Source organism: Lissotriton helveticus, chromosome 10 (genome assembly GCF_964261635.1).
Source record: "Lissotriton helveticus chromosome 10, aLisHel1.1, whole genome shotgun sequence".
NCBI classification, from domain to species: domain Eukaryota; kingdom Metazoa; phylum Chordata; class Amphibia; order Caudata; family Salamandridae; genus Lissotriton; species Lissotriton helveticus.
Window position 1 is genome coordinate 862,569,269 of NC_136071.1, and position 15,761 is coordinate 862,585,029.

General features: G+C 44.5%; 1 protein-coding gene across 4 annotated transcripts in view; it reads right to left on the reverse strand.

Annotated features, from left to right (window-relative positions):
- CPVL (carboxypeptidase vitellogenic like) overlaps positions 1-15,761 on the reverse strand; it is a 799,647-nt gene that overhangs the window by 722,162 nt on the left and 61,724 nt on the right. For all 4 annotated transcript variants that reach the window (XM_078663502.1, XM_078663501.1, XM_078663503.1 and 1 more), the window contains exon 4: positions 2,136-2,250. In XM_078663502.1, the coding sequence (XP_078519628.1) occupies positions 2,136-2,250 (115 nt within the window). The remainder of the gene's footprint in view (positions 1-2,135; positions 2,251-15,761) is intronic.

The window sequence follows — 15,761 nt, forward strand, 5'->3', positions numbered from 1 at the left end:
TGAGTCAGGCTAAGTGAAATTACTGCATGGAATTTCGCCCTGCCTAATTCAGTGCTCTATTTTTTTCCAGATGTGGGAGAATCATGCCCGATTTTTCTGGCTGGTAATTACATGAGCATTCCCCGTTCGTTTTTTTTTGTTTTTTTTTACAAAGTGGGGGGCATACAGTGCCTCCCTAGCAGAAAAAAAGTGTATTCTTTCCGCCCCTACTACCCCCTCCCACATCGAATCCACAGGTCCCTGCATACATTACCACCTGCAAAAAAGATGGTAAATGCATGTATTAAAACCACAGAGAACTGGTAATTCCGTGTGGTTTTGGAATCTGAATAATTGATCCCATGCTGTAATTCAGTGGCATCACTTGTGCAGATTTACCGTAAGTTAACAGTAAACTCTCATGCAACTTTACCGCTTCCCCAGTTTGTGCAACTTGTAAACAGGCCCTTCATGCTTTGTCTAGAGGCAGGTGTTTGGTGTATAAAACCGTAGTAAAGGTTTCAATGTACCATCAATGGGAGTCATTTTTACAACCAAAAATAACGTTTTGGCGTGATTATGGCTGGGTTTCTTTGTTTGTTGTGGGAGTTTGCAGAGAAAACTCTCTTGTGCTAAAAATCTCACTTGTTTGTAGTAGAGGCCACTGATGAGTGGCAATAAACCCTACGCACGGTTGTATTCAATATCTCCCACTGAAAGTGGAATGTAAGTCATAGTCCTAGGAGCAGGGTCTCCAAGACGCCAATATGATGACGCCAAACCCCGCACATGCCACAGTGTTACACGTCAAGACAACGACTGAAAAAAACATGACTCCAGAATATGGACTTCCGAGCATATTCAGTGGGTAGCCATTTGTAGCAGGACTAGATGCAAGTAGGGTGATGTTTATGTAAGGTGGAGATTTTGGTTTCTGTTTTTGGAAAAAGTGGTTTTGCAGTTTGCTTTCACAGGCCACCATGCCGTTTTCCAGGCTGTCTTTGCTTTATGGACACAAGGCACATTCACAGCAATTTAGCATGATGAAGACATTCCTTGCCGTGTGAGGGCTGGGGCAGAAAGACACATTCCATGTACCTGATCCATTCACACGTTGGTTTGTTAGCTAGTATCTGAAACAAGCGAGTGTGTGAAAAGAGATGCTTAACTGGTAATCTGAGCCTCTCTGACCCTGGAGGTCAGAAACCCAAAGGCTTCGTTTTTTTTTTTTTACATAGTGACCTTATAGCACAGGGATGACCTGGGCTGCCTTTTGTTCTCACAGCACATTACATCACCAGACGTGGGAATGGGGATTGGGTGTGGGAGGGGCCGCCGGACACCAGAAGCGAGTACCCCATGATTCCGTGAAGCTAGTGCGAGCTCTTTCGTTTCACCGGCACAGTTAGAAGCAAGAGCTGACAAAGCCAATAGGTCTCGCCTGTGAGATCTATTGACTTGGCCAATGTCCCCACCCCTTTCTTTTTTAGACATGCAGAGCAGCACATCTGATGCGGAGCAGGATGGTTACATAAAACAAATAAAAAACAAGTCAGGTCCCGGGCCGGCAGCCAATCACAGCGCGGCCCGGGAATGACGTCAGGGGGGTGTCCCGGGCCGCCAGCCAATCACAGCGCGGCCCGGGGAATGACATCATGGGGTGTCCCGGGCCGGCAGCCAATGACAGCGTGGCCCAGGAAAAAGGGGCGGGGCTTAAAAAACACCGAGATACGCCCCCGAATCGCGTTTTCACAAGAAAACGTGATTGACAGCCTCTGTCTCCCAATGGCTAGCCTCCATTTATGGAGCTAGCCAATGAGAGACTGAGGCGGAACCACAGCTCCTATGTAGAATCATGAGATTTCGCCGTGGGCGGGGCAACGCAGTTGCCAACGCCCAGGGCGAAACCTAAAAAGAAATGGAATTCTCAGTGAGCAGTATGCTTAGGAGGCTGCCGCAAGAGGTACATTCATAAAGATGGGTGGCTGTAATACATGAAAGAGAAACTTGCACAGCTATAGTTTTTGTATAACAATGTACTATTTGTTTGCGAGTTTTACTTGGCTAAGCTTGTTGACACTTATGACAGCTCATGTTTTTTTAACACAATGGAAATAAACACATTTTGCTCAGTAAATCAAAAGTAAAAAACTTACATGTAAGGTTCTTGTTAACCACATATGGCCCATGTTCAACAAATAATCCAAACAACGAAGTTCCTCCTGGTCCACCCTGGAGCCAGAGCAAAAGTGGGGCATTTTCTGGCTCAACCTGGATAAAGGCAAAATAACCAATGAAGCAAATGAAATCAAATTGCTTTACTGGCATATGTGATGTATATATATTTGAAACAGAAGCTACGATTGGGGTTTAAAACAAATCACCAGAACACATGGAATTTAACTTTTTTACATACTTTCATGTCTTGAAATGCCAAAATTTGGGCAGGGCTACCACACAGTTGTCCGAAAGGGCCTACATTTAAGCAACATTTTCAGAATATCTAGATAAGATACATTTTCATACATCACTAAATACAACTAGTTTACATAATCGATGATTATATTGCAAATTGGGCAAGGATCTGGAACCATTCCTGGCAGCCCGCAGTTCGAGGATCCTTAAGCTGTTCATGTGTCTCACCTTGTAGCATTACTCCTTCAATAGTAGTAAAACCGGATTGGGCCCCCTTCAAAGCACGATGGGGGGGGGGGCTGCCATACCACAACTAATCTTGTCCCCATACAATACCTTCACAAAGCCTCACAGAGCATCACTGGGGAAAACTCTCTGTAGGTACCTTTTAGGTGCCATTTATTGCGCCTGATGAATTCCCAACCCAGGGCTGCTGGACTTTATCGGGTTTGATAAATACCGAAAACGTCTCTGGGGCACGCATAATCAAGGTCTAAGTAATGTATTTTCCTTGTACTTTCTCCTCATTCTCTCGGTCTTATCTTCTCCCACCTGTCTCTTCAAAACCTCTCTCTCACTTTCTCATATCTCTACCTCTCTGTTAAGTATCTGTTTTTCACCTGCATGTCCCTCACCATCTGTCTCTCCCTCTAGTGTCTCTCGCTTTTCTCTGACTTTTTTGGGTGTGATAAATACCAAAAATGTCTCTGGAACCCGCATGAACAGGGTCCAAACACTGTATTTTACTTTTACTTTTTTCTCTTTCCCTCAGACTTCTCTTTTCCCACCCGTCTCTTAAAACATCTCTCTCGCTTTCTCTCTCTCTCTCTCTCTCGATCATGTCTCTGTCTCCCTCTTTTAAGAGTCTCTTATTCACCTGCATGTCGCTCTCCATCTGTTTCTCCCTCTAGTGTTTCTCTTTTTTCGCATTCAGCCCCTTTTCTCTTTATAACCTTGCTCTCAATCTTATCTTTCTATCTCACTTACTCTGATGTCTCTTGATTAATTAACCTGATAACTTGTGTCTCTCTCTATCTCGCTTTTACTCTCTTGATCCTTTCCAATGCCCTGTCTCCTTGTCATTTCTAATACCCTGTAGGTTCTTTCCCTCTTCTTCTCTCAGTCCTTATTCTCCCTCCTTTGTGAGGTTAAACAGATTCAGATGGGTGCCTTGTCATGGCATGTTGTATATTGCCACAATAAATGAAAATATTTTGCAATGTGTTATTTTCAGCAAATGTCCGGGCACTTCCAACAGAGAAGGCTTTCCACAGGCTGCAGAAGCTTCTGTTCTGTATTTTGAAAGGTCTTAATGACATTGAATGGGTGCTTAAGGGGCCCAAGAACTGCCAGGGCCCCTGCCACACAACGGAGGCTGCGGGCCCCCGTTACAGAATAGTCTCTTAAATCCCAGAATCTCAGCCCAGTCTTGTCCCAAACTGCCATGCCTACAAAACCCAGATATGATATGGGCCATAACCTTTCTTCCAGAGGATGATGGCTGACGACATAAAAATAATCTCAAGCTTAATGATTCGTGTTGAGGTTAGTATTTCATGAACTTTCCTATTGGACTTCCCAGCTTAATGCAATGGCAAATAGCAAATTCAGGTAGTCAACATTATGCACAATTTCTAGATTCTTTTTTTCATTTAGAGCAAATGCTTTAAAGATAAGGTGACTGGGTCCGAAAATCACCCTTTTGGTCGTTATTTATTCTCTGTGTTTTCGCTTTACTGTATTAAGTCATTCTAGGCAACAAACAATGTATATAGCGTTCTTAGCAGAAGTCATTAGGGCAATGCCATCTGTAAATATTAGCAATAGCAAAGCAAAGCAGAAGGATACGGATAGTCTTTGTTCTAGTTGTTTGATTTAGACCATGGGTTGTGAGAAAGTGGCTCTATATATACTGGACCAGAATAAGGTACAGTGTGTATAGAGTCCACAAACCCCAGAGGTATAACAGAGGTTAAAGTCAGGACTGACCTTACTCTCAAAAGTGGTAGCTTGGTCGAGCAGTAAGGCAGTACCAGGGGACAGTGTAAAGCATTTGTTGTACACAGTCAGTCAGCAAAAGGTTTCACACACTCAAGGACTGAACTCCAGGCCAATTGTTTTCATATCAATAGATATAGTTGTTTTATTTTTAGAACCAACAGGTATAAAAATATACTTTTCTCGATATGAGTACTCATGTAATTACTTTACAAAGAGGCAATAAACTTTGTGAACACAATAGATACAGGGGTAGCAGTAGGCAACACAATTCTAAACACAATACAGCATTGAGCTCAATGGGTTGTCATCATATATGTACAGTTGATCACTTTGTAGATTGCTTTGGTAGTTCCAGGACTGGATCCTAGGTTCAGTCCTGGGGTCTAAGCTGAAACCAATTTAGTAAAATCGTTTTAGTTATGGTAGTGATTTTTCGGGAATATAAAGCAGTTTTAAAAGTTCACACTTAGAAACTTTTCAATGAAAAACTGGCAATGTTATCAAATGGGAGAAAATTCAGGTTGAAGGTAAAGTATGATCTCGTTACTTTTGTAATCCAGTACAGGGCTCCTGGGTCCAGCACTGGGGTCTTAACTTAAAACAGGTGAGTAAATGTGTTTCAGTATTTTGTATGATTTTTACAGAATATTTAAAGTTTTCAAAAGTAGATACCGCAGAATTTTCATAGAAAAGCAGACAATGGATTCCTATGGAGAAAATACATATTACTAGTAAAGTTGAAGTTAAAAATACTTAATAGAGTGCACTGTGACCAAGCGGCTTCCTGGCGCTAGAGTTATAACTAAGGAGCACGGAAATCTACCGAGATGGAATTCAGCAGGAGTACGCTTGGGAGAACAGGAAAGTCATAAGGGCCTTGCGGAATTAAAAATAAACTGGAGTAGATCTAATGGACAGCGGAAGGCTGTTCCAGAAGCGAGGAGCTAGTACAGAGAATCTAGTATCTCCAGTTTTAGACCTGCGGAAGCGAGGAACATTGAGAAGAGCTTGATTGGAGGAGCGGAGGGCACGACTGGGGGTATAGGGACTGATGAGGTGATTAATGAAAGCCGGGGCAGTGCGGGCACGGGCCATGAAGGCCAGACATCCCATCTTGAAAAGGGATCTCTGGCAGATGGGGAGCCAGTGAAGGGATTTCAAAACAGGAGTGATGTGATGGAACTTGGGAAGGTGGAGGATAAGACGGGCGGCCTGATTCTGAATAGCCTGAAGACGGCGTAGTTCGTAGGCCGGGATGCCCATGTAGAGGCTATTCCCGTAATCAAGACGGGAGAGAATCATTGCCAAAATAATAAGTTTAAGAGCATCAGGAGAAAAAAAGCGGGATACTTTCCGAATAATCTGGAGGGAAAGGAAACAAGAGGAGACAAATGAACTAATCTGGGCATGCATGGAGAGGTCCCGACTGACTTTAATGCCTAAGGTCCTTGCTGAGGCCGCCGGAACTGGAGAGGGGCCGAAGATGGAGGGCCAAAAGGCGGCGGACCAAGGGGAGGTGGTAGGGCCAGTCAGGACCAGCTCCGTCTTGTCCAGATTAAGTTTAAGTTGATTGTGGTTCATCCACTCAGAAATGAACACTAGGGTGGAGTGGAATTTAGGCAGGGAGTCCAGGGGAGAGGAGAGATCAAATACTAGCTGGAGGTCATCCGCATAATTGTACACGGAGACCCCCCATGTCAAGAAGAGAAAGAATAAGGGGATGAATGTAAAGATTAAAAAGAAGGGGGGACTGGGAGGAACCTTGGGGGACCCCGCAAGGAACCAGGCGGGTGGAGGCAGAAAGGCCCGAGAGATGGACCGCCTGAGTCCGTTCCTTAAGAAAAGAGGCGAGCCAGGAGAGGGCCGTGCCCCGAACGCCCGCTGCGCTGACACGGCCGAGAAGGATGGAGTGGTCGACCGTGTCAAACGCAGCGGACAAATCAAGGAGCACCAAGGCTTGAGGAAGGTTGGAATCAGCCTTGCTCTTTAGCTCGTCTAGAACGGACAGGACCACTGACTCAGTAGAGTGGGCCAGGCGGAATCCCGCTAGGTGGGAGGCGAAGAGATGGTTGTCCTCAATGAAAGTAGAGAGACAAGTTGTGATGTAGCTCTCCAAGATCTTCCCTAGGTATGGAAGAAGGGAAATAGGTCTAAAATTAGACGGAAGAGAGGGGTCTAAACCAGGCTTTTTTAAAATAGGGAAAACTATGGCCGATTTAAAGAATTTCGGGACTAGACCAGAAGAAATAGAGGCATTAAGGAGGGAAAGAGGGGGGTCAGGGCAGTAGCTGAAGAGCTCTCTCAGGATGCGAGCTGGAGCAGAATCAGCCGGGGAGCCTGACTTCACTTTCTGGAGTAAAGCAAGACAGGAGTCCATAGGGATCGGGGGAAACTGGTCGAGAAAAGAAGAGGGCAGAGGAAAAACAGGGGAAGGAGGTGGCAAAGATACTGAGGGGATGTTAGATTTAATCTTCGCAATCTTCTCTATGAAGAAGTCATTAAGGGACGAACAGAGAGCTTGAGAAGGGATAAGATTAGGGTTGGCCCTATCAGAAGCAACTAAGTTGCGAACTATGGAGAAAATCTCTTTAGACTTATTGGCTGATGATGTGATTTTCTCCGAAAAGTATAGGGTTTTAGCTAGGAGGATAGCCCTCTTATAGTTAGCTAGGAGAGACTTGTATTTGGCCCGCAAGAGAGGACAATAGTTACGCCTCCAATGGCGTTCAGAAAGCCTGAGGTCCAATTTGAGAATTTTCAACTCGTCCGTAAACCACTTATGGGCATCATGAGGGCGGCAGGCCTTGACTTTCCTGAACGGGGCAACCAGGTCACAGGAGGAAGACAACCAATAATTCACGGCGTCTACTTGAGAGTCAAGGGGGAGGTTAAAAAGATCAGGGGGAGAGGAAGTGAGGGAAGCACAGAGAGAATTAAGATCAACCCGATTCCAATTTCGAGCAGAAAGATTCTTGGGTAGGAGAAGTTTCTCTGGTGCACCAAGCTCGATGGAAAATAAGATCAAAGAATGATCGGAACAGGTGCACGGGAGAATGGTAGGGGAGAGGAAAGTGCGACTGGCTGACCATATTTGATCTAAAATATGGCCATGAACATGGGTAGGGGAATGAACGTGGGGGAGGAAATTGAGGCATTGGAGAGTGGCCGAAAAGTCTTTAAACCCGGTAAGGATTACTTTTGCGGCTACAAGGTACAGTACTGGTATCTCCCTGATCACAAGTGAGTACTTCGGAATTCCGGTGATTTTATATGATTATTATTAGTTTCCAAAACTTCACACTTAGAAGATTTTTCCAGTCAAACCAGTCAATGTTATCCAATGGCAGGTAAGTGGGTTATCGGTTTCCAGGTGAGTACTTGGCTGGTGAAGTTAGGGTTCTGGGCATGGACTCAGGGGTCCCCCAGGGTCAGGTAAGTACAGTTGGTTCACCCCCAGCGGCACAGGGGCGGCCGGGTGCAGAGGTAGTTAGGCCCAATGTTATCCAATAAGGGAAAGGGGGCCTCGGGTTGGTGGCTGCTGGCTAGCAGGCCACACGGCTGTGGGAGCTGGGCCCCTGGGCACTTGCTCAGGGCAAATGGGGAAGTAGGATAGGGTACAGGTTGCACTGCCAGGGGCACTCAGGCGGCTGGGTGAAGGGTGCTTTTGAGCCGTCGGCGCTCAATGGTATTCAATGAGGAACTTGAAAAGGGAACAAAGGCTGCAGGCTCGGGGACGAAGGATCTTCTGGAGTGACCAACACTTCTAGGGGTAAGTTGGGGTCTTGGATGATAGGTAGACACCCAGGAGTTGGGCACAGGGGGCCGTGGGGCACGGGTGCAGGGGTGGCTTTTTACGTCGGGAAATCTTACCCCCTGCTGGTCGCGGTCAGAGGTGTCCTCTGTCCTGAGGCTGCAGGCATCGTCGGGGTTGTCGAGGAGGGTCTTTGGGCACTGGACTACGGGTCCCAGTCGCAGGAGGGACGTCCTCGTGGTTCTGGATCACTCGGGTATGGGCCGGGCTCGGCGGGTGCAGAGTGGGTTGGTCCTGAGCTTCCCGGCTGGCACCAGGGGTGTTGTTGCAGCAGAGCCTCTGCTGATGGGAGTCCCAGGCTTTAAGAGGGTCAAGGCAGGCAGGTCTTCTGGGTGTCCCAAGGTTGCTGTCCGCAGGAGTCGCCGGGATTAGGCATGAGCAGGTTCCAGGATCAACAGGCCGGTAGGGCTGGGGCCAAGTCAGTTGTGGTCGTCCTGTTAGCAGCTGCACAGCAGGTATTCTTCCTCTTGATCTTCTTTTCTTATCAGGATCTGAGGAAGGAAGGTTCAGGGAGCCCCTAAATACTGAATTTAGGGGCGTTACAGGTAGGGCAAGGACAGGGACCAATAGGTCCCTGTCCTAGGGTGGGTACACCCCCTAGCCTGCTCCTCTCCTGTGGGAGGGGGCAGGAGCCTAGCTGTGATTGGGCAGGGCAGGGCTCCCCATCTTCAAGATGGCCGGAGTCCGGGGTCGTGCTTCACCTCGTCTCCCCCACCTGAGGGGTGGGGTTGGCACAGGCTGGCACACCCCCTTCTTGACGTAGTTTTTACCGCCAGTCTTCCCGCTAGAGTGGGGGTCAGGACTGGTGGGGGCCAGCTGCTGTGTACAGCAAATGGTCTGGAGAAGCTCACAGAGGCGGTATGCCTTTGAGGCTTCCCCCTGCCCATCCTGGGGGAGGAGACCTAGCACCTCGCCCAGGATGTGCATTGTTGCAGGCCCAGGAGAGCCGGGGGCTCTCCACCCAGGGGTCCAGCAACATGTCTGCTGTGTGGCAGCCTCTGCAGCCACTCAGCCCAGACGTGGATTGTAGGTTAGGGTTTTAGGGGGCATCTCTAAGATGCCCTCTGGTGCATTTTACATTAAATACCACACTGGCATCAGTGCGGGCTTAATGTGCTGAGAAGTTTGATACCAAACTTGTCAGTCTTCAGTGTAGCCATTATGGTGCTGTGGAGTTCGTAATGACAACCTCCCAGCACCATATACTCTTAATGGCATCACTGCACTTACAGTGCCCAGGAATGGCCCTGGGTACTGTAGGGGGACAGGGATCAATGCCCCATTCCCACACCTCTGGCATAGGGCACCCAGCTAGAGGGGTGACTGAAGTATTCCAGGGCAGTGGGTTCTGTGGGCATGGAAAACAGGGATGTGTGCCATCTCGACTCTTTGTTCGGTTCTGTACTTAGACACTCAGCCTGCAAAGGCAGTGTGTGGGTGTCAGGGTACAGGGCCCCTGAGGGTGGCACAATAAGTGCTTCAGCCCTCAGGGGTCTTCTCTGGTCACCATGCCCTGGGTACCATTTACCAGGGGCTGACAGGTGGCCAGAGATATCAATTGGGTTTTAGTTGTAACCGTTTTAGGGAAGGAATACTGGTCCTGGGTACCTGGTTGGCAGGAGCCCAGAGCACACTCAGTTAAAGCACATCAGCAGTCAGAAAAAAAGTTGGGGCATACCAATGCAAGAAAGATGGCACTTTCTCACATGGGTGCTCGCCAACATTTTCCCAGGGGCCAAAAAGTTAATCTGTGGTATGACTGGGGGCTGCATTGATGCCAACATGGTGGCGGTCGGGGCGTGGGAGGTGTAGGCGGGCGTTGGGGAAGAGGTGCATGTGTATCTAGTGGCTGAATAGCACCTGGGATCAATCCCAACTTCCACACTTGACCAAACTGTGTGATCCTGGGCAACTGCTTTATTTCACTTTACCTTTTGGCATTGTTGTCAGGGTAAGGAGGGGAGGCATGCATGTTTTTAATTTCAAGTTTGAGAACGGTCACCTTATAATAAAATGGCATTGCACTTTTATAATTCGATGTCTTAAGGAGAAACGCCTCTGCAGTTTAATGAAATTCACTTTTCTTTAATTTTGAAGAGACTATCATGGTTTTACACATTTGTTGCAAAACAACTTTAAGAACGCTTTCATTTTTAAAGACAAGTGGTGCAGGACAGCTTCTGTGCTGCTTTAGTTTTGCTTCAGTTTGACTGTAAATAAATGCTTGCCATTCATTTGAGGTCTTTGAGTATTAGTGCTTTGTGCAGTAACCGCAATCTGGTGAAGCTGTTCAACCGGGAACCACATGTAAAAGTCAGGAGGGCCGCATGCGGCCCCAGGGCCGTACTTTGAGTATCACTGCTCTAGACTTTTGATTAAAAAATCTGGGATGGGGCAGCTGTGAATGGACACACCACGTCTCTCACCTCACTTTCCATAACAAACTGTGGCAATAGCACAACGTGCATCAGTAATAATACCTTGTGTATACCACTATGCAATCCCTCTTCTCAGAGTGTCTGCCACATATCATGTCTGCTTTTTTCTTTCACTTCAGGAAACCATGCTGAGCACCAATATACAAACCCCTGCATAATGCGGTTACAGCACAAACACAAACTGTTTTTGCCATACCTTGCAACGAGATGGGTCTACTTCAGACTTTATTTTATTTATTTATAAGGTTTTATATAGCGCAGAATACACCCTATGAGGGTATCAGAGCGCTTTACAAAGGTTACATCAAAAGAAAAGTTGCACGTTGGTCACATATAAATGAGTATCTAAGATGAGATTGTATAGGTTAAGGTCAGGATTGTGTTAGGATTCTCGTTTAGAGATCATCAAGCGTCTTGGTAGATGAGTGGTTGGTATCAACTTGCATCAGGGCTGGGATCAGGAGAGAGTTTTATTCATTAGAAGTAGTTTGACTTCATTTTTGAAGGAGGTGGTGGAGGGGTTCATTCTGATTGCTTGGGGCAGGGAGTTCCATATCCTAGGTGCTAGGCCAGAGAAGGTGCGTGTGTAGATTTCTTTTTTGCAAAATTTTTGTGGTTTCAATAGCAGGGTGTTGGTGCGTCTCAGAGTTCTGCTATTGCCTGATAATTGGAGTTTATTTGCTAGATACTTTGGTGTATTGAGGTGCAGGGCTTTGTGCGTCGTGCATCATGCATACAATCTTTAGCTGTGCTCATGCCTCATAAGGGAGTCAATTCAGTTCCTTTAGATCTGGGTTGATGTGGTTGTTCTTTCTGGAGCCAGTGACGAGTCCTGCAGCCGCGTTGAGTGAGGCTCTTAAAGGAGCCAGACTGGATCTGGGCAAGCCACATAAAGGTTGTATTCCCTTAGTCTATTCTGGGTAGATCTAGAGATTGAACAGCTGTTTTTAGGTCGTTCTCGTTGAAGAAGGGGTTTAGTTTTCTGAGAATGTTCATATGAAACTTTGCTCCTCTGGTGGCTGTGCTGATGTGTTCCCTCATGTTGAGATTCTTGTCTAGTATTATTCCCATTGATCTTGTGGAATCGATAATGTGAGGTTTGCAATTGAGGGCTGGTAGGTGTTTCATCCAGTTTACTAGTTCACCTTGTCCTTCTGGTGGGGAGATTAGGAGAAAGTCAGTTTTGAGCACATTGAGTTTGAGGTGGTTTTTTGTTAGCCAAATGAGTGTTTTTTGTAAAGTTGTATTGAGTAGGCAGATGTCATCCGGCGATGATATCTTTAGATATATTTGGGTATCGTCCACGTACATGTGGTAGTTGATATTATGGAGTTTCAGAATTTTGGTTAAGGGTTCTATGACTAGATTGAAGAGAGTAGGAGATATGGCGGAACCTTGAGGGACTCTCATGGTGACCAGTGTGGTTGAAGATAGCAATGGGTTCATCTTGATTCTTGGAGTTTGGTTGTCTAAGAAAGAGGCAAACCACTTTAGGACAGCTCCTGATAAGCCCATTCTGTGTTCAACTAGGTTCAGGAGATGGATATGTTTGACTGTATCGAAGGCTTATGATAGGTCGAGGAGAATTAGGAGGCATGATTCGTTCCCCTTCGCATGAACCTTGAACTATATACTTCATGCCTACAGGGGTAATGCATTTAAGTGCATCACAAAGCCTTTCACTTAACTCCCAACAACCCTGGTACTATATTGGATTGATGTGTATACTGAAGAGATCTTATAGACTTGGAGCCAAGGGACGTGTTTAGTTGGTGGGCTCCACTTAACTTATTTCTTCCTCCAGTTGAAAAACTGCAATGATTCAAAGTCCCTGGCATTACGATTTGCAGTATACATTATGTAATATTAGTTTTGCTACACACATCAATTACCTGACAACTGTATAAAGTGGTTAACTCACACTATCCAAGCTCACACACAAATCTAATTCCACTTTAGCATCGTGGCACTGGAAGCCTAAGAACAAATGGATTTTCTACCCAACTTTCAATAGCAGAACCTTCAGCAAATCAAAGTCCTTTCTACTGGTATTGCCATTTGTAAATGCACCCACATTTTAATGGGCTCACCTAATTTGTGTATGGTTTACTGAATTTTTTCCTCAGAGTTTTATTTGCCTTTATAAAAAGGTACCTGGTTCAGACTTCAGTTATTTGCGCTCATTAACAAACCAGTCATACAGCAGTCATTTTTTCTCATGTGGAAGCAATGCAATTGTCACCCAAGTTAAAAAAAGTTATATTTAAAAGTTACTTTATATTAATGGTATTGGCTGGGAATACTTTTACTCACAAAAAATTATTTTAAGTATATTAAGGTTACAAAGAATTGCATGAAAGTAATTAAAAGAAGTTGAAATTACACAATCCAAGTACTCTGATTGTTTGAAACATCAGAGTCAAGAATCAGCTAGGAAGGCATGTCAGTCAGCATGGGCAAATGCATACATATATTTGGCAAGGAAAAAGTGGATCGTAACCACATTTGATCTGTATTGTCACATCCAGATCCTGCAGCAATGAATGTACCTTCCATTCATCAACATACAATCTTTCAAGTTCTTCCTTTTCTTGAACGAAGTGACTAGGCTTTCAAGAGTAACAGAAGTCCTCTTTGCGTCAAATACTGGCTCCAGGATCCCCCACTGTTTACTCTCTAGTAACTGATCACAATCAAACTAAAGCCTTAAACTCCTCAGAAATTAAGTGTGGGTGATCAAAGAGTCATATTTATCAAGGTAGTCGGATAGCCTTCAACTGCTAATGCCTGTATTGTACAAAATAAATTTTTCAAAATCTCTTCAAATAGCTTTACTGTCTTTAATGAACCCCACTACCTGCCGCCTTGTGAACAAGCTTGTATTTAATATTATCTGGTCAGGTCTTGGGTTGCTTGAGTTACAGTGCGGAGTGGACGGGTTTTGGCAGTTCGAGTTGGACTGTTTATACTGGAGGAGGACAAATAATGATTTGCACATGGCTGTCCAATCAGAGGTGGCATGGTGGGATAAAGAACATGAGGTTGGAATGTTACCCCGAGAGATTGCCAGTGGGTATACTTATTGCAAGCATTCAACCCATCATCTTTTGTGTGGATGATGTATTGCATCTTAGGGCTCACAATTCCTGTTCTTCACCTTGCTCCTACTTTGCTAGGTTCTTTCTCACTACATAAATGTATTCATTAAATTATTATGCAAATTCAAACACACATGGAAAACATTGGGCACAGTAGTTGCATATACAAAACTATGCTAACCATTAGAGTTGTTGATACCCCGGTCAAAAACCACCAAGGCCTTAATTATTGAGACCTTTATGAGCACAGATGAAAACATTCTCAAACCTGTTTAAGTGGTGGTCATTAATGGCCAAGGTACCCTCAAGGCAATAGATGTCAACATGTCACATTCCCTCTACCCTATTTATATCCTCAAATTGAGATGCAATTAAATTGAACTATTAAATCATTTCTTGTGGTGTATGGGGTAGGAGTTTCAGATAAATGTACTAGACCTCTCAGCTGCCTTCAACACATTTGATCAACCCACAATCACACACACCCAAGAGTGTCGAATATCATTCACCAGTATTGTCCTTCACTGGTTCTCTTTCCACCTTTCCAACAGACACCAGTTTGTTCACATTGGCACCACTAGGTCACAATTAACCCCATTATGTGTAGAGTGCCCCAAGATTCCATACTGTCTCCGGTCATCTCCAGCCTTCATGTGGAGCTGCTTGATCTCTGCTCACTAGTATAAGCATCCAGTTTCCCTAATATTCCGATGATATACAAGTCTTCTTGAAAGTCTCCTCTGCTTCACACTTTCAATGCTTTAAAGACAGCTTGCTCCGAAAACAGAGTAAAGTTACCCTTTTAAAGCCAAAAGGGACCGGTTAGGAAGATCAGCTCAAACATCTTAACACGTTTTCCCTTTTTTGCTCTCAGTTCACCAAACAGTATTTAATAAATCAATCAGAATGCTCGTGACTTAATCTTTTATTAATGGTGAGCAGTCCTAATCTTCACTTTAGGGTACACACTATTGAATAAGAACAGAACTCATGAGTACCCTAAAGTGAAGATTAGGACTGCTCACCATTTATAAAAGATTAAGTCACAAGCAAGAACATAGGGGTTAGACACAGAAGTGACAAAACCGTAAAGAGAAGTTTCCACTTGAACTAAGGAGCATACACCTTTTTACATAAAGTCGAGGTCCAGTGGAGGGCGAACAGACATCAGGAAAGAGATAAAGACACAAATGGCCAATTGAGATAAAAAAATATTTTTCTAAAAAGTTGTTTAATGTGAAATTGTTCCGAAGAAGGGGAGGACTTGATCCTAAGATTCAGTGAAACGCTGCGTCAACAGTTTTTAGGAATGGAATGAAATAAGTACAAAAAGAAAAAAAAATGTATGACATAGTTTGTGTGTGTTTTTGTTTATATCCACGAGTGACAATCTATTAAAACTTTTAGATATAATTTGTACAAGGGTAATTACTGAAACTATTTATTTGTTAGCAATGAAATGCATATGTATACAAGCCATGGTATAATGTGGACATAGATAATTTTAGGCCTGCTTATTCAGGGACTGTACATGAACATCACATGTGGGTATATATGCGGTTGAAATATTACACATGAACAGGAATAATTTTTGATTCCTTTGTACTGTAGTATATTTTATATCTTATACTAAATATTGTACAAATGTCAATGTATATATTGTGGATAGAATGATTTGCATTTTATATTATAATAAATAAATATATAATTTGTTTTTCTTTCAAGGGGAGACAAGTAGAACCAGTTGTAGTATTGAATATGAAGCAGGAGATTGGTTCAGTGCATTCCAATTGATTTACTAAATACTGGTTGGTGAATTGAGAGCACAAAAGGGAAAACGTGTAAAGATTTGTGAGTCAAACACAGCTTGCACACCATGCAGGCCCGATTGTCCAGCACCTACCTGAAGATCAACCCAAATAAGATAGAAATTCTTTTATTTGCCAAGAACAACAAACAAGATACAGTAAAAACTTGGTTGAATGACATGAACATTGGCAGCTTTGAACCCAAATTCCC